The 25321-nt window shown below is 40.6% G+C and overlaps 1 protein-coding gene across 2 annotated transcripts in view; it reads right to left on the bottom strand.

The window, feature by feature from the left end:
- Positions 1-15862, bottom strand: part of SMURF2 (SMAD specific E3 ubiquitin protein ligase 2) — a 121289-nt gene extending 105427 nt beyond the window's left edge. Inside the window, exon 1 of one of the 2 annotated variants that reach the window (XM_057318053.1) lies at positions 15817-15862. In XM_057318053.1, coding sequence (XP_057174036.1) covers positions 15817-15847 — 31 coding nt within the window. In that variant the 5' untranslated portion in view covers positions 15848-15862. Of the gene's footprint in view, positions 1-10963; positions 11516-15816 lie in introns of those variants that run through there. The other variant, XM_026512456.4, reaches the window with a different exon arrangement.
- Between the last annotated feature and the right edge of the window lie 9459 nt (positions 15863-25321).

Here is a 25321-nt window from a genome sequence, read left to right as displayed (position 1 = left end):
GCATATAGTTTATATAAGGAAATTTATCCTAATATATGGATTTTCATTAAAAGCCACTGTCACCTTTGATAGGTTCTAATTCTCCAACTCCATTTATTTCAAGTACACTCATTCAGACTTCGAGTTTCATAGGTCTTAACACACTCCAACATCTACCTGTGCAGAAATATCCCCACCTACTGACAAGAGGTGAAACTACGGGCTATTCTTGAAAGTGCCAGCAAGCTACAGGGACATGTATTAAGTCATTAAAGACTGGATTTGGATCCAAACAGTTTTGCCACCTCCAAAACCCTGAGCTATTCAAACTATTCTCCAAGGCTCTTCTACTTTTCACCAAAAGTAAGGGGGAGGGGAGAAAACACAGTTAACTGTCTAAGTGTATACTATATGAGTTAATGTAATGAAAACTGTAACACAGTAGCTTATCTAACTATATGAATTCTTTATGATACACGGGGTACCCCCAATTATACATTTGTGCCTATTTTATAAGACATGGTATCAATTAAACAGATAACTATATTAATCCTTATTAATGCTATACTTACTCTTATAAATAACAGCATATAATTGGTTATGACCAACATTTAAAAGTCTTTGATCGAAAATGACAATACATTAACATAATACTTTACAGCTTGAACAGTATTTTTCATATACATTATTTCTTGTCTAGGAGAATCTTAAAATAAGTAATACTATCATTTTAAGCATGCACTTAAAACTAAAAGCACAGGGGCGCCTGGGTGGCTCAGTCGTTAAGCATCTGCCTTTGGCTCAGGGCATGAGCCCAGACTACTGGGATCGAGCCCCACATCAGGCTCCTCCGCTGGGAGCCTGCTTCTTCCTCTCCCACTCCCCCTGCCTGTGTTCCCTCTCTCCCTGGCTGTCTCTCTGCCACATAAATAAATAAAATCTTTAAAAAAAAAAAAAAAACTAAAAGCACAGGCACCAAGAAAGTAAGTGATATGCTTAAAGGGACAATGCTTACCTGTGGCCTAACTAGGATCTGAACCTAAATTTTCTGCAAGTTCTATACTCTTTCCACAACATCCCAACTGCCTCCCTCCAAATTACAAAGTATATCTTACACAGTAAATAAGATCTACATTACGGATGTCTGTTTTGTGACATGAAATGTATTACGGTCAAATAAAAAAGTCTGCTTAGAAGCGCCTGGCTGGCTCGGCTGGTTGAGTGACTGACTCTTGGTTTGAGCCCAGGTCGTGATCTCAGGGTGATGAGATCAAGCCCCATATTGAGCTCCCCATGGGGCTCCACACTTGCCATGGAGTCTGCTTGAGATTTTCTCTCTCCCTCTGCCCCTCCCCCTGCTCATGCTCACCCGCTCTCTCTAATTTAAAAAAAAAAATCAGGGCACCTGGGTGGCTCAGTCGGTTAAACATCTGCCTTCAGCTCAGGTCATGATCCCAGGGTCCTGGGATCAAGCCCCACATGGGGCTCCCTGCTCAGCAGGAGCCTGCTTCTCCCTCTCCTACTCCCCATGGTTGTGCTTGCTCCCTCTCTGTCAAATAAATAAAAAAATCTTTAAAAAAAAATTTTTTTTAATCTTTAAAAAAAAAAAAGTCTGGGGCACCTGGGTGGCACAGTCCATTAAGCATCCGACTCTTGGTTTCAGCTCAGGTCATGATCTCAGCATCCTGAGATCCAGCCCCACATCGGGCTCCACACTCAGCATGGAGTCGTCTTAAGTTTCTCTCTCCCTTTCCCTCCCCCCCTCCTGCTCATGCTGTCTCTCTCTCTCTCAGTCTGCTTAGATTTTAATAAAATTGACTTTCTTCCTTTGTCTTATAGAAAATACATGCTCATAATACAAAATAATACAACCAAAAAAATACCCATAATCCAACACACATTTAAAAATTACAGTATATCCTTTCCTTTCTATTGTCACATTTTACATATGTTTATTCTTTTTATCCCACCTTTTTCCAAAAATGACCTGAGGGGGCTGATAGCTGGTAAACAGGCAAACCTTGTTAACTCATACCTGCTGCAATCCACTTTTATCAGTAAGAGATAAAAATAAATTTTTTAAAGGTACATAATAGAAATTTTCAGAAGAAAAATAGAGACCCCAATCTAGGTTTATTCTGATTTCCCATATTTCCTTTCATGGTACTATATATCATTAATAATCAATGTCTGCAAATGTCAAGAATTTGATAAATATTTATTGGCTGAATAAATGAAATAGTGGCTCCAAAGCATTACAAAATCCTAAATCATTACAGTATCCTAAATTAAAGACTTAATTATGCTTATTAAACTGTTATCAAAATGTTTAAGAAAAGCTTTTTAATCATTGTTTGAAATCAGAAGACTTATGTTAAAGCTATAGTTATCAGGAAATTGTGGCTTATAAATGATAAACTTGTAAAGGATAGAATTATAGCTAAAAGGAACAGAACAGAGTCCAGAAATAGAACTTACTACATGTATATTGTCAGCTGATTTTCAGCCAAGGTACCAAGACAATGCAATGGAAGAAACAAAAGTATGTGAACAAATAGTGCTAAGAAAATCAGATATCCATATGGGGAAGGAAAAAAACAAAACCTTAATCCTTACCTCTCACACTACTAAAAAAATTAACTTTAGAAGAGTCATAGATGTAAATGTAAAAGCCAAAACTGTAACACAGAAGAAAACATGGGAGAAAACTTTTAGAACTGTGGATTAAGAAAAGATAGCTTAGGACATAAAAAGCATGAATCATAAATGAAAGACTGATGAACTAGGCTAAATCAAAATTCAAAACTTCTGCTTTTTGAAACACGACTGGGGGGAAAGCCCCAAGTTAGAAGAAAATATTTGCAAAACACATATCTGATAAAGGACTTGTATCCAGAATACAAAAAGAAATCTCAAAACTTGATAATTAAAAAAATAACTTAAATTATGAGCAAAATATTTGAACAGATATTCACCAAAGATACACAGATGGCAACTAAGCCCATGAAAAAATGCTTAACATTGTAGGTCAATAAGGGAATACAATTAAAGCTACAATGAAATATCTTACACACCAATTAGAATGGCTAAAATCCAAGATGACAACAGCAAGTGTTCAAGCTTCAAGTACTAGCTAGGACTGGGAGCAACTGGAACTCTTGCTGGTACAAATGCAGAATGGTACAACTTTGAAAAACACTTCAGCAGTTATTTTTAAAGTTAAACACATATTTACATATTCACCATATGAACCAACAATCTAATCATTTACCCAAGAGAAATAAAAACATGTTCACACAAAGAGAGGTATACTCAAATGTTCACAGTTTTATTTGTAATGGCTAAAAACTGGAAAGAACTGAAATATCTGTGGATATTTATGAAATGATAAACAAAATGGGGCATATGTACACAATGCAACATTCCTCAGGAATATGAAGGAACAAACAGCTGATATACAAGATAGACAGATCTCAAAACCACTATGCTAAGTGAAAGAAGGCTGGCCCAGAAGACTACATACTGTACAATTCCATTTACTTAAAATTCTAGAAAAGGCAAAACCACAGTGACAGAAAGTAAAGTGGTGGTTGCCAAGGACTGGGGATGGGAGAAGGAGACTGGCTGTGAAGGGGCATGAGGAAACTTTCTGGGAAAAAAGAATAACCTTTATGCAATTATCTATGTAATAATTCCTAACATTTTAGGTATTATTAGATTCATTAACATAAAGATACATCTTAAAACTTAAAAAACCAAATAAATAAGACTTAAGTTTTATGTCTGCTGTTAATTTAGTAAGAAACCAAACTGCTAAACTTAAGATACATGTCAATACTTCTCAGTATATCAAATGCGGTTTTTTAAAAAAAGTAGTCCATGCCTTCAGAACTTATTCTAAAACAAACTAACATGAAATTCCTCATTTTGTTAAACTAATTATACTTTAGTGGAAAAATCCAAAAGAAAAGAATTTTTTTTTTAAAGATTTTATTTACTTATTTGACAGAGAGAGAGAGAGCCAGTGAGAGAGGGAACACAAGCGGGAGAGTGGGAGAGGAAGAAGCAGGCTCCCAGCAGAGTAGGGAGCCTGATGCGGGGCTCGATCCCAGAACGCTGGGATCACACCCTGAGCCGAAGGCAGACGCTTAACGACGAGCCACCCAGGCACCCCAAGAAAATAAATTTTTTTAATGTAAACATTCAACTGTAAAAAATGCCAAATACTGGTACCTGGAAAACTAGCATCAAGTAAAATACTAGCAGGATTAGCATTCAACAAAATTGCTCTAATCAAGCAAAAATACCTATTGCTGCATTCCTAAAAACAAACAATAAATAAGATTAGAAAATACAATGAAAATGTCACAAATATAAATTAGCTGGAATTACATCAAAACATAGAAGATTAGGGGCACCTGGGTGGCTCAGTCAGTTAAGTATCTGCCTTCGGCACAGATCATCATCCCAGAGTCCTGGGATCAAGTCCTGCATGGGGCTCCCAGCTCAGCAGGGAGGGGAGTCTGCTTCTCCATCTCCTTCTGCCCCTCCTTCCCTGCTCATGCACGCACACGTGCACACACTCTCACTCGCTCTCTCAAATAAATAAAATCTTAAAAAAAAAACAAACATATAAAATTATTGAACTATCCTGAGCAATATGGACAAAAGCTTAAATGAAAGTAAAAATATAGTGTGCTCCTAGGAAGGAAAACTACACTTAAATGCCTCTTTTTCCCAAAGTAAGGTGATTCTAATCACAACCCTAAGGAAATTTCCTCTTAAACTTAACAAGTTTAATACTTGTGTGGAAGAGCAAATAAGTGAAAATAGCAGAAAAAGTTCCATCACAATCAGCATATTAAACTAAATTATAAAGCTACAATGATGAAAAGTGTGGCACTGAACAAGAGACAATATGACTCTATTATAACTAATTTAACATAAAAAGATATTCCATCACTGTCAAAAGGAAGAACGGGTTAATCAATAATAATGAGATGACTAAATAGAAACTGGGGGAGAAATATCTTCCTAAATGATTTTTAAGAAACACTAAAATAAAATGTACTTAAATATTTACTAAGCCTCTTAAAGAAAAAGGTCTTCCAAGTAATAGAATAAGAAAAACAAAAGAAAAGTTTAACAGATTTGATTCCTAAAACAACACATTTCTGATGTCCAAAAATGGTGAAAAATTAAAAGTCAAATAGCAGACTGCGAAAACATTTGCAGCAAATCTAACAACAGATTAACATTTTTAATTCTCAAGCAGATCAATAAGAAAAACACAAAGGCCTTAGCAGATAAGTAGGACAAGGCCAAACAAGTCAACAGAAAGAAGTATCATTAATAACAGGAAAATATTCAACTTCACAAGTAAATGTTTAAATACTATATTCCATGATCAGCAAAAAATTTAAAACAAGAACCAATGCTTGTAACAGGATAGTAAAAAGTTACACTTATTTATTCATTGCTGCCCTAAATAGGCACAATGCTTATAGGAAGCCGCCTGAGGAAAAATTAATAAAGAACTTATAAAAGATCCACACCCCATAATGCAACAGCACTTTTTTTTTTTTTTTAAGATTTATTTATTTATTTGAGAGAGAGAGAGTGCATGTAAGCAAGGAGAGGGGCAGAAGGAGAGAGAATCCTCAAGCAGACTCCTGGCTGCAAGGCTCCATCCCAGGACTCTGAGCTCATGACCTGAGCCAAAAATCAGGAGTCAGAGGCTGAACTGACTGAGCCATCCAGGTGCCCCTGTAATAGCACTCTTTCTGTGGAAATATCCTAGGAAAATAATCCTTTTTAAAAAGTTATCTACACCAAGACGTTTACAGCAATCACCTGTAATAAAAAAATTTAGACATAAAAGTTATAAAAAGAAAAAAAGAACAACGGTTGTTATGTAGCCTACTCTTAACTAGATGACCTAAAATCAGTCTTCACAGTTCCCATCCCAGTCCATCCTCCCTACTGCCCAAAGATCAATGTTTCTAAACATCAAAGATATCAAAGCTAAAAATCCTTCAATGGTTCCCACTACCTTAAAAAAAAAAAAACAAAAACCCAAACACCTTGGCAAAACATAGTAAGTTTTCCAAATTGGGTTGGTTCCTGTCCAGCCTCACCTCTTGCCATTCACATCTAGTGCATTAGCCACAAAGAATACATAAAGAACTACAGAGAATTACCTCTAGGTCTCCAGCATTCATTCAATAAAATGCCAAAAACCCTACTGAAACAAAGATTCTGGCTTCCTAGAGCTTATAGCATAGAAACAACAAATACCCTTCACTGAGTTAGGTCTGATAGCAGAGGAAGAGCCTCTTAGTCACAAAGGAAAGGCCAACTCAGGTCAAGGAAAGTTCTAGGGATAAGGGTAAGCCTTGAGTTGAACCTTAAATTTTTTTTTTTAAGATTTTATTTATTTATTCGACAGAGACAGAGACAGCCAGCAAGAGAGGGAACACAAGCAGAGGGAGTGGGAGAGGAAGAAGCAGGCTCATAGCGGAGGAGCCTGATGTGGGGCTCGATCCCATAACGCCGGGATCACGCCCTGAGCCGAAGGCAGACGCTTAACCGCTGTGCCACCCAGGCGCCCCTACCTTGAGTTGAACCTTAAAAGATGCGTGAGAATCTCAAGGGGCAAGCGTAATTCCAACTAAATGGAATGTATTTATTTTATTTTTCCACACAAAATCTTAGACGTTGTAACAAGCTTCCTAGACAGACAATTTGGGGTTCTGACATGAACTTGACCTCCCCAAGTTTTTCCTACCTCTTGGACCTACTGTGAGAATTAAGAGTGATAACAGATATAAACTTAACACAGCGTCTGGCACTTAATAAACATTCAATACCTGTCAGTCATAGAGAAACACACAACAATGCTGATTACAATAGTGTATTTCAAGGGTCCAGCATTCTTAGAACAAAGAAAGTAACAGTAAACAAAAATGACAGCAAAAAAGAGAAAAAGCAGTAAGAATGGGGTTAAACAACTTATCACCATACAGTCAGGGTCAAACAGTTCTCTGCATACACCATGATGATATCCTTACACTACACATTACAACAGATGCTAATTTATATTCACAATGATACTGAATCATAAATAAAATATTAAGTTCTGTTAAATGTGTTCTATTTGAAAAACTAGGTCATAGTACATCTTTAAAAGCCTTCAAAATCTTTAACGGACATCAAAAATGGCGACAATAAAAATCTTGTGTGCCTAAAGTGTGACCTTTTGTTTACCTTGAAAATTGAGTTTTATGCTAAATATGCTAAATGATAAGCCAAATATGTAACATGGTAGTATACAATAGTTACAGTTCAACCAATAGGAAAAAAAGTAAAATCCATGATTAAAACACACACACACCCTTCACTCACCAATGAAAACCAAACTACATGAGGAACCTAAGCAGGTTCCACTACATGTCTGAATGTTAGACTAGAAAAGACAACTTAAGACAAAAGGAAGGGGCTTAAGCCACATTAGCTTCCTCCTCAAAAACCAAGAAAATAAAATGAATTGGGGACATTCAAATCACTAACACCCCTACTTAGAAACCTATGAGATATAATCAAGTTGTGATTTTTAAACCCTTGAGAATCAATAAAATATACAGTAAAACAATACTAAGATACCAGCATATCTAAAGTGGGACTTTTAAAGTTGATTTTCCTTTAGCTATAGACAAGGTTAACCTCATTACTGCCAAGGATTTTATAAATTAATAACATGAGGAACAGCATACAAAAACATTTAGGTTACAAAAAGGTCTGCAATAAATTTTCTGGAGAAGTATTCTGTTATTTCTCCATATCTAAGAAATTTAAACATTACAAATTATATTAAACTGCTTTTTCAAGTCTTTGATTTTCAAAAACAATAATGATATAAAAAATTACCCCATTTTTTTCTGTAACCAAATACAATGAATATTTTCTATCCAAAGCACTGTAAGAAAAGCCAGTATCAGATATTAATAAGTATAATGTATATAAATTTTACATTTTATAATCAATTCCCTACAGAAATAATAGTTGAAATTGATAACTACCATACAGCCTACTTTAATGATTAAGTGTTAATATGTCATAAGAACAACTGAAGTACCTGATGGACCAAATCAGATTTTAACCACCAATGGCCTGAAGAATTTCGAATGTGGGATTAAATTAACCCTGCCTCCTTAGCATCAAAAATACCAAACAGTTCACTAAGTAATAATATGTGGAAAAGTCTAGTATCTGTTGTGGGCAGAGATCTCATGGCTCAAATATTTCTTCTTCAGTTTGTGTGTATGTGTGAGTGTGTGTGGGTCATCATGCCAGAATTGTTTATACCTTTCAGTAAAGGGGCAACTCTATGTTAAAGATATAATTGAGTACAGTTCATAAAGCACCATGAAATCAAAGACACTCTATAAATTTAAAATACTAGTATGGTGCTGACTTAAAGCAAAGAACAATAATTTTAAAGCATCTTACAGCCCAAGTGTATTGTAAACCAAATAAAAATTCACTGTGGGATGTGTCTTTTTTTTTTTTTTAAGTGATTTTCCTCTATTATGGAACCCCGATCTAAATGAACTGTTAAACACTTAGTCTAAAGGTATGCCAAACATTTCTTAAGGTCTTAACAAAGAATCAACTTTTTTTTTTTTTTTTAAACAAAACGAGGCCTAGGTTAAATATTTTATTTGGCTTCTCAAGATGGACTGAAAAGTTGGGCACCAGCTCCAGACCAATTCCTGGACGCACATCAAACACAGCCCTGTCATTTATCCAGTCAGTCAAAACAATCTTTTCCATCTAACCCTTTAATGTTTATGTCCTAAAAAGCTGCTAATTGAATCCAGCTCTTGAAATCTATTTGTTAAAATCTATACCATCTAATTTGTAAATGGGCAAAAATGAAAAAATATGTTAACTTTCCTGGCAAAACAGAAGAGAATCCACCAAATGTAACCAAAAAGAAGAGGGCAATGTTTTTAATATCTGAATAGTTTTTTCTTAAAATATGACAGAGACAAATTCCCAATGGTTTTAAAAAATTGAGAATACCTCAAACTGTTTTTACAATTAAGGAGACACTGTATTTAATATTCCTCAGAAAAATCTAAAAATACAAAAGTCCCTCTATAAATTTAGTCTGGTGTTCCCTCTCCCCCTCCAAAAAGAAGTGTCATCTTTTCTCCTAAGTTTACTCATGAATTTTTAGAATGTATCATAGGCTGTAAGAAAACCACAAATAAACATTTTAAGACCTACTGAGTCACAGTAAAAACTTCAAATTCATTATATCTGCAAAACAAATCAAAATACCTGTTTTCTCCCTCATTTTCTCATTATGCATATAGCCTAGAAGGACATACATGGCCCACAGCCTATTTCTGATGCTTTTTGCACACCTGGAATCACAGGTTCTTTCCATGATCACTACCACAGGACTGATTTCCGAGAGGAACATTAGTAGATAAACCCTAAAGCAACAAAGATCCCTTATAAAGGTTTCCCAAGAAAACAAGGAAACTGAAAGGGGGCAATGGGGGGGGGGGGGGATCTCCAATCCAGGTTTTCCATTAAGAACCACTCAGTTCATGGTTTTTTGCAATTTTCTCCAAGGAAAGTAAAACTGTCATAAAAGTCATATTTTTTTTAAAGCGCAGCAAATTAACAGGTTAAATTCTCAAATACCAAATTCACTGCAAGTTTTCAAGTTTTTATCTGTAAAGTTCAGCCAGCGGACTGGGATGTGACACACAAGCATTCAATTACAAAATTAGTCCATATAAATCTCAACGTCTAGTAAAGGCAAACATAACTACAGTTTATGTTTACACGCGCGTACACACACACACACAGAACCTTTCTCACCACACACCCCCAACGACTTGTATGATTTATTAATAGTTAATGGTGAAACTAGGATAACTACAGTGACTTCAATTCCACTTTCAAACCAAAAATAATTTGTCCTTAAAATGGGGTGACACGACCACGTAAGAATACAAAAAATGGCACTGTGTAAGCAAAATGTACCTATAATGTTAAAGATTTAAGGCACTTGGAATCATAAACACTTTGTAAGAGAGAAGCCTTCTACCTAGCAACCCTTCCATACATTCTTTTCCATTTAGAAAAGGGAAGGGGAGGAGGGGAGGAGAGAGAAAACTTCGCCTGCAAGTTTGTATGAGCACATACTTAGAAATGTACCAAAAAAAAAAAAGTGTGTTCTTAAAGCAGGTCTAGAGTTAGAAGTGAGACACAAGTTCTGCGGCCTACAAGGAACAACCCAAAACATGCTACCCTACAATCAAACACTTCCAAAACACAGAGTGTACAATGAGCCGGAGTCGTCGGAGAAGGCGGACACACCGGAAAAATCCACCCCGGTCTCCTCCCCTCCCAAAGACGTGTGTTTCAGGTGTGCGGCACCAGCTGCAGTGGCTGGCGGCCGAGAATGAAGGTTTTTGCACGCGGGCATTAAGTGGGCGAACAAGTTAACAACCAGGGAACACACACACGCCCTCCCGTTAAGCGCTCCATCTTTAAGGAGTGTTTACTGCGCGCAGTCAGCAACCGGATCCAATAATCCCCGCCACAGGAGCTCTTCATCCCCCCGACGACCCCACCTGGGCAGTAGCCCGGGGGCTGCTCCCCGAGGCCCCGGAGAGTGTCGTGCTCCTCGGCCAAGGCTTTCCGACCTCAAATCCGCCTGCGAGTCCAACCAGGGGAGCCCTCCCCGCAACAAAAGACCCCCGAGACACCGTCGGCTTTTTAAAGAATTTCCCAACAAGGGCGAGTGGTTTTGCCATTACTCTCCCTGAACTAGGCCTTCCCACGTCCCCGACCCCCAACTCACCATTGATCCCGACCCTGGCCCTTCCCAAGGCCACAGGCACCCCCCGCCGGCTCGCCCACCCCGCGGCTGCCCCGGCCCAGCTCCCGCCGCCCCCCTCACCTGTCAGGCGCAGCTTGACGGGCCCGTTCCTCCGGCCCCCGGGGTTAGACATGTCCCCGGCGGCGGGGGCGGCGGCGGCGGGGCTGCGGCCGCGGCGCGGGGCCCGGGGCTGGCGGGCGGGGCGGGGGCGACGGCGAGGCGCGGCGGAGTCACCACAGCGGCCGGGGCTGGGGCCCGAGCAGCCGGCGCCGCGGCCGCCACGGCCGGAGGGTCCCGGATGTGCCGAGCGTCGTCGCCATGAGCCGCGGAGGGAGCGGGACGCCGAGCTCCCCCCTCCTCCCACTTCTCCTTCCTCGGCCCGGGCCGCACAACAAAGCGGCAGCCGCGGCCGGCCGCGCCGCCTCCGCCCGCGCCCCCGCCGCCCGCACGCAGCCGCCTCCGCCTTTCCCTCCTCTCGGCTCGGCGAGGCCCAGGAGCCGACGGCGCTGGTCGGCCGAGGCGGGAGGTGCTCGGCGGCGCCGGAGCAGGACTCGGGTCTCGGCCGCTTCCTCCTCCACCCGCCCTCTTGTCTGAGGGAACCGGGTCCTGGGGCCGCCGCCGCCACTCGTCGGCTCCAGGGGGCGGGGAGGAGACGGGAGGCGGGGCCGGCGGGGCGGGGCCTAGGCGGGCGGGCGCGCGCAGGGTGCCCGGGGCGCGGGGGCGCGGGGCGCGGAGCCCGGGGCGGCCGGGGCGCGGAGCCCGGGGCGGCCTGGGCGCTGGCGGTGAAGGGTTGGGGGTGGAGTTCGCTGCAGCCGAGGGTCCCACACAGAACTTGGGGAGAGAACAGGCAAAAGAGCAAAGTGGCGGAGCCGAGCTCTGTGGCACCAGGAGGGGCTTAGGGTCCAGCCCACTTAAGGGAGAGCTTTTGTCCGGGCGACGCAGGTTTCATTTATTAGACGCCCACTGCGTGCAGGGCGATCTAACAGGCTGGGGCGAGCATGGTTGGAACCGAGTCCGCGAATTGAGCGGAAGTCCCCGGGAATTGAGCGTCGCTGGGGTAAGGGAAGAGACACTGTTCCCATACCGAGGGCTCCTGCAAATCCGTGGGGTGTTTTGCTCCTGGTATCGTCGTTGCCACCTCCATCCAGGACTCACCTGGTGGACGAGATCAGGTTACCTGCCTGCTCCGGCTCTTTTTCCGACTGTATCTCCAAGGATAGGAGATTGATAATAATACCTTAAAGGATTATTAACAAGATAAACCTCGGAGAGCATTGTATGCAAAGCTTTTCATACAGTACTGTGTTATCTCAGGGGGAAAAAATAGAAAATGAAATAAAAATAAGTGTACCTTGCCCTTTGACCCTGTAAGTGCACTCTTCGAAATTTATTCTTGATATATAATACAGAAGATGTTCTTTGCAAAGTTCGGTTAATAACAAAAGAGGGCTGAGGGAACAGCCTAATGGTGAATGTTATTACATCATCCCCATCAATTTTTATGCAGCCATTTAAATGGCAATTATGAAGATCATATAATATGGAAGAGTTTACAAATAAAGTTTAAAAGCACAACAAAAAGTCGTATGCCTGCAAAAGGATGTAGGACAATGAAAACTAAGAATAACAGTTGGGGGGGATTTTTTTATGTGCTTTGTTAGCTTTGCTGAAGGCTGTTATTAATGCGATTTTAAATGTTTAATAAAATCTAATATATTTTAATGCTAATTCAGTATCAGTCATTCCCTTTAATTTATCAGTGATGTCTCTGCATTCTCCAGACGGAGTTACCTGCACCAGCATCTCATCAGTCTGGCTACAGCCCTGCAATTAAAGTACCCAGAAATTATATAAAGTTCTATGAGTTAGACTAGAAATTCAAAGGACAGTGCTAGGAATTCATTCAAATTGAAATACTAAGTGCCTACTATGTGCAAAGCAGTTGAACGAGTTCCCTTAGAAATGAAGGTCCACTAATCAATTTGAGCGATGGCTGCTACCACAGTTTAAAAGACTGGATGGACAATGGCAAGAAATTTCACAAACTGACAGATACATACATATTTGCCTTACTCTTATGGCACACACTTTGTTCCCAACCACCCACTAACATAGTTTGTAGCTTTGTATTAGGCAACAGAAGTTAGGATTTGAGAACAGTGGGGGGGGGGGGGGGGCGGAGCTGGGGAGACTCCTTGTTGAGAAGTTTAAAGCAGTACCTTCAAACATGGAACTGACAGTGTGGAAAAATGTATACATGCTTAACATATAGAGCAGGACTCTGTTTACACTTGCCTTTGTATAGGTTTAAATCTCATCATTTAAAACAAAAGATTCAGATAAGAATAACACTTTAAAACCATTCATACTATTCAGGAGAGCTAAACTTTCATTAGATTAAATTTCAGCATTAGATGCATAGCATTGCTTCATCGTGGGCAATACACTTAGACATAAGCTTGAGAAAAAAGGAGGAAAAACGATTATTAGGGAATGAACCCTTTTCTTTCTTCCTAAAATAGAAATCCACTTCCAATGTAAATCATACCTATGCATGTCTATAATGGGTATGGGAATTGCAGAAAGTCTTTTCAAAGCCTTTTTATTCCCTTATGACTTCTAATTGGCTCTCAGTAGAATTGTGCACCTTTTATCAAATCATTATTTTAGGCATCTGTCTCAAGTTTACTAACCCCACCTATTTCATACTAATAAAATAAGTCTTCTTCCATAAATGCCACTTGGTAGAAACTTCCAATGAAAATCCTGTAACAACATTAAACAGCATTTTGGAGCAAGAGTTTTAAACTTTTTTATTAACATATTTTAATCACTGGAAGTTGCACTCTTTATGATGGTATCCTAGACCAGAGGTGAAAATCTACACATGGTTATAAGAATATTTAAAACCTTTTGTTTAAAACATGTTTCTGTTTTCCAAGGCTAATGTTAAATTTGATGTGACTTTGCAAGAAAATGCTTACCATCTGTAGCTGGTATTTTTCTTCTGCTCCAGCCATTAATATATTTTTTACATAGAAGAGTTGTCTCCAGTAATAAAAAATCTGTCTGAGGTAAGGCTATGTTAATAATGGTCCTCCTGTGAAGCTATTTTTGTAGTGTAAATTTCAAATTTAATACAGTTTATGCACCATGGAAAAAAGCAAACATCAAGAACTCAGCAGTTTCTACTACTGCTTAAAATTCAACTTTCTTTAATGTTTAAAATAACATGAATTTAATTTAATTTAATACTTCTAGCTTCCTTCAGATCAGCTTATCACTGATAAAGCAGCTAAGCACAGCACCACCACCCCCCCACGTACTTACAGTTGTTAACCCGACCCTCCCTCCCCCATCTCCACTCATTTCCTCTCTGCCTTTGCCTGTCCTAGGTCCTCTAAGTTAGGTTTACTAAAAACCCGCATGTGCAGTCCTGTCCTGACATGGTTTAGAATTAGGTCACATTCCAAGCTGTTCTCTATGACCCCGTCCCTGACCCCCTCCCAGCAGACCTGGTTCCCACTGATGAAAACTGAGGTCACATCTGGGGCCTGTGTTTCTCCAGATCAAGGTTACCGCAGGCCACTCACCCCACTCTTGCTTACAGTGGCCGTCCCTGCCCACATCCCCTTCTGGAAGAATCTGCCCCCATCTTCTGCTCTAGCATGGTGCTGCATGTTCATCCCCAGAAACACCGAGTCGTCAGATTGGGGTGGGGCCCATGAGTTTACATTGCTGATGCTACTGGTGGGGAGAACCCACTGTGAGAACCACGGCCTGACATCAGGGATGAGCCTAGGTGGCCCTGTTCGTACTAGGTGAGCTTGGCCTTCTGTTGATGGGATGACTGACCAATAGGCCAATCGGATTTTCTCTCCTTGGAACATGAAACGGGGACAATGGGAGATGGAGTTAGTGGTGTGGAGCTGGGTTGAGAGGCTGTAGAGGCTCTAGAGAAAGACATTTTAAGGTTCAAGTAGATAAATAAGAGAGGAAATCAATGTGTAGAAAGGGCCTAACAAAGCAGACAAACCAAAGTGGGAATAAGAGGTTTCATAACCCTGAAGAGGCAGACAAAGAGAATGATTGTCTAACAGAATTCCTGCCTGTACTCCTGGCCCACGAATGACTTCTTACAATCCATTTCCGAGGGATCTCACTGTGCAGAACAACCACCCCACCCCTACTTAAGCAAGTTAAAGTGGGTCTCTGTCCCTTGTATTCACTTTGTCCCCACTTGGAACACCTTTTCCTCTTCGGGCCTGTCTTCAACTTTTCTCCAAACCCCTTGATTGTTTGCTCTGCTCCTGCCAGTGTTCCTCCCCAGAAATGAGTCTCACCTACAACCCAGACTGTGGCCGGGATCCCACCAACGAGGGGTAGCACTTCTAGAATCTGGAGCACTCTAATACTCACGGCTATCATGCTCTTGAGAAATGGCTAGTGATGTGCTGCAAGTATGAAATGCACATTGGATTTTGAAGACTCAGTATGGAAAAAAAGAAGGCAAAACGTCTTAATATTTTTATATCAATGACATATGGAAATCATAATATTTTGGTTCTATTGGGTTAAATAAAATATAGTATTAAAGTTAATTTCCCTATTTCTTTTTTACTTTTTTAAATAGGACGCCTGGGCAATCTGAAACCACAAATATGACTCTCTCTCTGTACTTGTGTTGACCAGTGGTATCTAGAGGGTGATGACCATCCCATTCATCTACTTCCAGAATATTTGTCACCAGCTGGATTCCCCACCACTCTGCCCAGCACCTGACTTTCCCTGAAGCACTTTTTTAGATTTTATCTTACCCACCCAGGTTTCCCAACCAATTCTATAGCTAGGTCAGTTCAACAGCAACTATCTCACTCTTGTGAGAATGGGAAGATCTGGTGCCGAGATCCTCTTCCTTCTCCTACCCCACCTACCTGGTTTTGATTCAAGCTGACTGTCGTGCATTGTACCTATATCTGAAGATTGAACAGACCTTGTACAGCGGATTCCTGTGTCCAGTAGAGACATAGACTAGATGACCCCTGTTACAGATTGAATTATTTGCCCCAAAAGATACGTTGAAGTCCTAAACTCCACCCCCTGTATCTGGGACTATAACCTTATTTGGAAATAAGGTCTTTGAAGATGTAATCAAGTTAGGATGAGGCCATACGAGTGGGTCCTAATTCAATATGACTATTATCCTTATAAGAAGAAGAAAATGCCATATGAGGACAGAGACACACAGGAAGAATGTCATGTGACAGGGAGGCAGAGATTGGAGTGTGTAGCTGCAAGCCAAGGAATGCCAAGGATTGCTGGTCACCACCAGAAGCTGGGAAAAGGCAAGAAAGGACCCTACCCAGAGTCTCAGAGAGAGCATGGCTTTGCTAACGCCTTAATTCTGGAACTGTGGGAGAATACACTTCTGTTGTTTTCAGTACCGAGGTTGTGATACTTTGTCACAGGAGCCCTAGGAGACTAATACAACCCCTAAGTCCCCTCTACCCATTACGCGCAATACAGGTAAAAAGGTATCACACAGCTGACTTGCATTATTTGTTGCATTTACAATACTGCGATTTAAAAAAAAAATAGACCATCCCGTGAATCAAGGCCGTTTTCATGCACCCATTTTCAAATGTCTTAAGTATACAGACTGCCCTGTTATATTGTAAATTCTGAGTTAAAAGAGAATGTAATTTGAAGAGATTGCATATTTTCCAAGGCCAATTTGGTGATTTAAGCATGGAAGTATTACAATTAAATGTTTGAAAAGTTATCTGTGCATGGTTTGCTGTAAGCTGATCTCACGAAGCAGTACATCTTTTAGGGATGAGGTAGCAGCCCCAGCCCCGGGGGAAAGGGAGCGGGCGTGTCACACGACTGCAACTACTTTGGACAACTGAGCAACATGAGCAGGCTGAAAAAAAGAAGTCATCTCCAATCATCTTCAAAATGAAAACTGTAGTAGCTACAACACAATTCTCCAAGGGCGGGATGGGAGGAGGAGATGTGGAAATATTTGTATGATGCAGTCTTTATGGGTAATGCAGAGAATATGGGCCAGAATGAGATCAACATGGCTCCTAAGCCAATGGGTCAATGTCAACCATTGCTTAAAAACCTTCAGTGACGGCTCGTTGCCTCTGGACTCCAATCCAAACAGCTTTACTGACATAAAGGAATGCTCATGATATAAACACATAAACTTCTAAAAAGCAGAAAACAAAGATATATGTGAGGCATGATCCCAGTTCCAACTTTTAAATACATCTACATTCATTTACTCAAAGTGGTATTTGCTAAGCATAGACTAGCTGCCGAGCACTGTTCTTCAAGTTTGTAAACTAGTAAAGGAAGACAACACATAAAAGGCAAAGGGTAAAGAGGAATTCTCTGCAGCTTTCTAGAGAGCATTTTCAATGCTTAGGTCAAATCAATCACTGTGATTCTTCAAAGTTATACCGAAAATGTTGAGAAAGATTTCCCTCTTTCCCGCTAGACATGAATTAGAAAAGATAGGCACTGCTGGGCCATATGGTGGCCCTCAATGTCAGACACTGTCTGAGACTGGAGTCCACACAGAGGAAGCAGGGCCAAGAGATGGAAAGCATGGAATCTGATCCTGATGATCCCATTTGAGCCCCTGTATCCTGAAGCCACTGTTGTAGCTTGGGTCAGGTTTGTTGTCACTTGCCTATTAAAGTCCTAACTGATACAGTCAATGAAGCAGAATCTCTGGGGTGAAAGCTGCGTTGTGAACAAGGCCCCCGTGTGAATAGGCATTGAGGACGTGATGAACTGACTGCAGAACACGGGCCAACTTTACTTACAAAAGCAAGCGGTGGGCTCGATTTGTCCCACTGGCCATAGTGCCAACCCCTGCTCTAGGTCTAGGGCCATAGGCAGAGAGGCTCAGTAGAATTCAGTAAAGTGTGTTTCCAAGATCTGTGAAATCTGAAACCGTTTCATAGCTGAGGGGAAGAAGCCAATACAATTATAACAAGAGCTAATGTTTGTGGAGGGCTTACTATGGGCTAGATGCTGTGCTGAGGGGTACCTCACCGAGGATGCTTTGGTTAGCAAGGAACAGAAAAACCTGACTCAAACAAACCTAAATCATATAAAGGATTTGTATTTCACACAATAAGCATCTCTGAGATTGGGGCGATTCCATGATTGGAGTTCCAGGGGCTTAGTGATAGGTTCAAGGACCCAGGCTCTTCCCATTCGGTGCCTCTGCCTTCCTCAGGGTTTTGGCTTTACTTTTAAAAATTTACTTATATATTTATTTGAGAGAGAGTGAGAGCACGTGAGCACGAGCAGGGGGAGGGAGCCGGGGAGGAAGAAGCTGACTCCCCACTGAGTAGGGAGCCTGACAAGCAGGGCTCGATCCCAGGATCCTGAGATCACCACCTGAGCCAAAGCAGAGGCTTAACCACTTAATCGAAGGAGCCACCCAGGTGCCCCTTGGCTTTACTCTTAAGTAACTCCCTCCATGACCACAAGATGGCTACTATAGTCCCAGGCCTCATCTCCAGACCAAACAATCTCTAGGAGAAGAAACAGGTCATCTCTTCCTCTACTTGCTTCTTAAAAGTAAAGAAATAGGGCCGCCTGCCTGGCTCAGTTGGAAGAGCACGTGACTCTCGATCTCAGGGTTTTGAGCTAGAGCCCCAGATTGAGTGTAGAGATCTAAGTAAATAAATCAACTTAAAAAAAAAAAAGTGAAGAAATATTTCCCCCAAATCCCTCTACACCAGCATCTTCCCTCTCATTTCTCACTGGTCAAAATTTGATCATATGCCCTGCTTTTTAAGCTAATCATTGGCAAAGGCAATGGAATTTCCAAGATTCGTTGAGACTAATTAGGAATCAGCTGCTCATCGAGGCTATGCAGAGAACGCAGAAAACAATGCACAGTGTGTGAATGATTGAATGAAATCAGGGTTCTGTTAGGAAGGAAGTATGGGGGGCCAGGGAAGGATACTGGAGAAGGAGCTACATGTGATATCATTAGGCAATATCCTGTTCCATGTTTTCCGTGTTTCCATGAGTAAAGTCCAGAGAGAGGAACGTGACTTGCCCAAGGTCATTCAGCAAAGACGTGGAAGAGACTGGATTTCAGACCCAGGTCTGCGATTACAGCGCCCAACACGTCAACCACCACACTGAAGTGCTGTAGCAGAGCTGAGGACGGCAGGGAAAGCCAGAGAGCGCCAAAGGTTGCTTCAAAAATCAAATACAACCGAGCCAGTTATCAGACTTGTGATGTGACCAGACCTCTCCAGCAGCGTGTACCACCTCGCTTTTGCTGTGTAACGAACAACCTCAGAATTCAGTGTGTGAAACCACAGCCATTTCTTTCACTCACAATGATAGGGGTAGGCAATTTGGGCTGGGCTGCCGGTCTCAGCCAGACTCACTCGTGGGTCTTTGGTCAGCTGCCAGTTAGCCAGCAGATAAACCAGGGCCTGGCTAGTCTAAGATGGGTGACTCAAGTGAGACAGCTTGCCTTTGCTTCGGGTGGTCTCTCGTTCCGCAGCAGGCCAGCCCGGTTTCTGGCAGTTTCTCATGTGCCATTTGTGATCATATTATAGCTGAGCAATCGATAATATATTGTTTACTTGGAGGCTGATCACAGGGCCTAGAGGGAGAGTGGAAATCCGGAAGGCCTCCTAAGTGCGATCTCCGATTCAGCAAGAGTTGCTTTTTTAATAGAGACTGAGCTGAAGAAGGATTTTCTTTCCACATTCTGCAGAAAGATTGAAGCCATAACATTTTCACGCCACCACAGGATGCCCCACTCCCACGTTTGTAGTTCAGGGAGTGGTCGATAGTTAGGCCTATTTCATGGCCAACATGACCTAGGCTCCCGAAGGACAAGCAAGGACTCTTCACCACAGCTGACAGGTGATGTAAGAGGTGGAACGTGGTTTTAGTACAGAAAGTTAGAATCACCGCCGTGCATGGATTGAGGCTGGGATAAGACAACATGAGGAGAGCATCTGAAAACCAAATATCTAAACCCAAAGACAAAATTACATCCAATTTGTGTCCCTGCTAAGACATATACCATATAAACCATCACGAGACCAGAGCCATATTTTCTACTACCCTGGTAAAGTAAAAATACATATAAACTATACATTATAAATTTATTATGCCAAATCCTGTCAAACTTGAAATGAATGGAATTCTTTTTTTTAAGATTTTATTTATTTTGAGAGATTTTATTTATTTATTATTTATTTATTTATTTTATTTATTTATCTGAGTCACCCAGGTACCCCGAAGTGAACAGAATTCTTCATTTTTAAGTTACTGTCTTTAAAAATATATCCTTCAGGGGCACCTGGCTGGCTTAGTCAGTTAAATGTCTGCCTTTGGCTCAGGTCATGATCCCGGGGTCCTGGGATCAAGTCCCCCATTGGGCTCCTTGCTCAGCGAGGAGCCTGCTTCTCCCGCTGCCTGCCACTCGCCCTGCTTGTGTGCTCTCTCGCTCACTCTCTCTCAAATAAATAAATAAAATCTTTTAAAAAATTAAGAATAAAAGTATCCTTTAGAATGACTTGTTATCTTTAGAGGGACCGAGGGGGTTTCCCCTCAAGGTCAGAATTTCCTTATCTGCAAAATTATTAAAACATGTGATCTAACCCATCTGAAAACACTGATGTCTTTTTTCTGAATTCATTGACTGCTGTCATTAGCAGCTGAAATCTATGACTGCACGTAGGCATTTAAAACATTCTGGAATTAATTTCTAGGGAAAGGCAGTGAGCACAAGTAAGTTGTATTTCATCTTATGAACCCATTCAGAAATCTACAGTCTTAAGATACGAACTTGCACAGCATGACGTTTGGCCCACAGCATTTCGGAAAGTGGAATTTGGCTCGTGTGAATTCTCATAGCAAAAGAGAGATTGCCAAAACAAGCGACTTTCTCTAAATACAGGTGAAATAATATTCTTACAGAGTAAATCCTCACAATGTGAAAACATACAGAGTAAGTTCACTGAATGTTCTCTAAAATAGTATTCCAGAGAACTGCAACCATGGAAAGTGATTTAGCCAATGAAGACTGAAGGGAGTTCCTCTTCTGCCTCATAATGCAGGAGACGCAAGAAAGAAAACCAAGTAAACCAAAGTGAAATCTGCCCACCCCGTGACAGAGGGGCCTAAATGGAGAAGGTCTGTTGGCTTGAGGTATCTCAACTTTAACAAGCTTGAGAGAAAGCATGGATGTACAAACTGGTAGAAAAGGTTTATGAATACTAATATGGAAAATATATGGAATATAGAAATATAGAAAAAAAAAGCTATTTACTATACTGTGTAATGTTCATCATTTTCTTATTAAAAATAGTTTCTAATGTGCCATTTATGATTATATTATAGCTAAGCAATCTATAATATATGCAATTAATATAATGCCTTAAAGGTCAGTAAAAATGTCAAGTAGGTAAACTATATTAATACATTGAAATGTATATTTGTAATAAAGTTAAGTTTAAAAAATGTTTAAGAATGGGGCCCCTGGGTGGCTCAGTCGTTAAGCATCTGCCTTCGGCCCAGGGCATGATCTCAGGGTTCTGGGATCAAGCCCCACATCGGGCTCCCTGCTCAGCGGGAAGCCTGCTTCTCCCTCTCCCACTCTCCCTGCTTGTGTTCCCTCTCTCACTGCCTCTCTCTGTCAAATAAATAAATAAAACTATTTTAAAAAAATGTTAAGAAGGAGGCATCATCAAGTAGTACATATTAACAAAGAGATTAAGAACACATCATCTAGTGCAGTGATCCTGTTTAGAATAAAAAGTTTATATTCCAGCAAGAAATTTTTAACTCATACTATCTAACCATAGAAGAGAGGTTAAATAAATTCATATTATGGAATACATGCATCCATTAAAATGATATTGTAAAAATATATTCATTACATATAAGATACATGGCATATATAATATATAAATATCAAGCATTGTTAATATGTATATTTTTGACTGGAAATGCTTCTAACATATTGTCAAGTGGGAAAAAAACTTTATAATATAGTATTACTGTGTAACTTCATTTCCTTTTTTTTTTTCCCAGTTGGGTGGGGGGAGGTGTGGGGCAGAGGGAGAAGGAGAGAGAATCTTGAGCACGCTCCACACCCAGCACAGAGACCAATGGGGGGCTCAATCTCATCACCTGAGATCATGACCTGAGCCAAAATCAAGAGTCAGATGCTTAACTGACTGAGCTACCCAGGCGCCCCTGTGTAACTTCATTTCTTAACAAAGAATGTAATTTATATACAGATTTAAACATCCTAAAAGAGGGGCGCCTGGGTGGCACAGCGGTTAAGCGTCTGCCTTCGGCTCAGGGCGTGATCCCGGCGTTATGGGATCGAGCCCCACATCAGGCTCCTCCACTATGAGCCTGCTTCTTCCTCTCCCACTCCCCCTGCTTGTGTTCCCTCCCTCACTGGCTATCTCTATCTCTATCTCTGTTGAATAAATAAATAAAATCTTAAAAAAAAAAATCCTAAAAGAAACATACCAAAATGTAACTTGAGGTTATTTCTAGATAATGGGAATTTCTATTTTCCACTTTTTTTCTACAATGAACATCTATTACTCAGTGATAAAACACTTAAAATATTTAAAATATTTTTAGCAAGATAAAAATAGGCAAATAAAAAAGAATGAAAGAAATGTCAATAATGGGTGCTGGGAGATGATGCCATCAAATGGGAGTCTCATTTACTTCTTTAATGTTTTCTTCTCTGATGTTTTCTGAATTATCCATAAACAGCATTTATTAAGATCATGTTGCACATAGTATGAATATTACATGTCACCGGCTCAGTCTATATCACCCCATATTGGATGGATAGGCAGGGGAAAGGAAATGGTTACACAGGATAAAGGTCATTTCAATAAACTAAAAATAAAAATTTCTGCATTATCAACTGCTATAGATTCTTTCTTCAGAAATGTCTGATTATCAAATGCGAGATTCCTAAATGAAGCTGAAAAAGGTGTAATTTGCAAATATCAGTGACACCTTTATATTGGTCTAAATGGTGGTGGGATCTCTAACTCAACACCGCCCCCTTCCTGTGGTCGCAGCGTCTTTCTCTGAGACCAGGACAGCTCTGTGCCAAATTCAAGTGAGAAACCCAGAGCGTACCAAGAGTTCCTTGGGTTACTTAGGCTCAAGTAGAAGTTAAGGAAGATGTGAACCAACAGCAGCCCCGGTGGAGATGACTTCAGGCTCTTAGCTGACAATGGGCTCAGCATGAGTCATTCCGGTGACAAGAGCTCTGAGCTGACTTCACAGCAGGACTCCACTGGGATAAAGGTCCTGATGGTCTCCCTGTACCTGCAGCCCATCAGCCTACACCAGAAGCAGTACTTTCCATTATGGGAACTATACTGTAAAAGGGACAAGGGAGACAGGAATCAAGACGCTGAGGGACTTTAAGTCATATCCCATGTGGAATATTTGGAAAAGCTGAGAAAGAAAACTCAGAGAACACATCAGCTGCCTTAAAATACCTGATAAGACTTCAAGTTCAGGTAGATTAACCTTGTTCTCTGTGGTTTTTGCAGGGAGGAGCTGGGACTAGAATCCCATTGAGGAGCCAGAACTTGAGACAGGAGAAAGGGTTTTTTTTTTTTAATTTGAATGGGCGGAAGATACGCTGGCCTCGGAACTGCTGCTCTAAGTGTGATCTGGGCAGCTACAGCATGGACTTCAGGGGGACCCTTTAGAAAGTGCCAGGTCTCAGGGCTAACCCAGACCTACTGAATCACAACCTGCAGTTCAAAAAGATGTCCGGGCGACTCAAATGCATATTCACGTTGTAGGTCACGCTGGTCCAGAGTGTCCATCTGGGGAGGGAAGAGTGCCCTGTTCCTCTGGAGAGAAATCAAGGCTGGGCTACCCTCAGTCAGTACACCGTAGAGAACTCAAAAACTGGAAGACGGTCTAAGAAAGACTGCCAAGTAGGAGTGTTTATTGAAGCACAGTTTGAATTAGAAAAAAAATTATAATAAAATATTATGCAGCCATTAAAAATACTTTAGATGACTGAGGAATTTTAAAATGTTGAGAATACACTAGGGGAAACTAAATTACAAAATATAATATGCACAACGTGATACCATATAGTTAACATTCACTTAAAAATAATTACGAAAAACTTAAAAATATAATTAAAATGTTATCTAACCTGTGGAGACTTTTTGTTTTAAGATTTTACTTATTTATTTATTAGAGAGAGAGAGAGCACAAACCAGGAAGAGAGGCAGAGGGAGAGGGAGAAGCAGACTCCCTGCTGAGTGCAGAGCCTAACGCGGGGCTCCATCCCACGACCCTGAGATCCTGACCTGAGCCAAAATCAAGACTCGGACTCTTAACCAACTCAGCCACCCAGACGCCCCATGACTACTAATATTTCTATCCAACTTGTGTTTTTATGCATCGATATAAGAAAATCGTTTTAAACAAGTTGGGATTGTATTGTAAAATCAAATTTATATCCAGATTTTTCACTTATCATGAGACTGCGTATCATTAAATATTACTTGAACACAATCAGGTGGCTAGATAGTATTTTATGCTGTAAATATCCTTGATTTATTGCCTATTCTCATAGTGATGACTATTTAGGTTGTTTCCAGTTTTTCACTAGTTTAGATATGTCATAAGCACCTTTGTGCATAAAGCCCCGGTTATTTTATTAGAATGAGTCATAGTATTGGGATTATCTTGAGATCAAAGGGCATGAACTCTTTCTAGGTACAACCTTGTTTTGGAAAACTGAGACTATCTCCCCATATGTCCACCAGCCTTTCTCTTCCTAAAATCTACCAGGATAGACTGACAAATTCTCCGGACTTAGAGATTTTCTTGGAAGTGATTTTTTTTTCCTTAACGACATGCATCGTCATTTTCTTCCGTACCTGTCTGCTTTTTCCGATACACTACTTTTTCACAGATCAATTTTGCCTATTTATATTTCTATAGAAAAAATGTCCACTTCATCAAGAATTGACCATTTACTAGAATTGAGTTGAACATGATATGTTTTAATTTTATAAGGGGTTTCTTCCCATCTGATATTATATTCTGTTTCTCATTTCTAGTTCTAGTTATTATGGGTTTTGGGGTTGTGTTGTTTTCTTAATTAGATAACCAGATTATTTTCGTGTTTCAGAGAATCAGCCCTTTAATTTATTTGCCAATTCAACCTTATTTCTGACTCTTATTTTTCTTTATTATTTCCTCCAGAGAATAACTTCCCAATAAAAGTAATTACAAAATAATAAAAGTAATTACAAAAGGAAAAAATTATGGATTTGACTCTATAAAATTGTTTTAAAGTTATGCATTCCCAAGAAAAATTAACATAAGAGTAAAAGAAACAGACTGTACTCTGTTCCCAAA

This window comes from Ursus arctos, unplaced genomic scaffold, assembly GCF_023065955.2.
Source record: "Ursus arctos isolate Adak ecotype North America unplaced genomic scaffold, UrsArc2.0 scaffold_24, whole genome shotgun sequence".
NCBI classification, from domain to species: domain Eukaryota; kingdom Metazoa; phylum Chordata; class Mammalia; order Carnivora; family Ursidae; genus Ursus; species Ursus arctos.
Note: the sequence above shows the minus strand (reverse complement) of the source record. Positions and strands in the feature narration are given on the sequence as shown.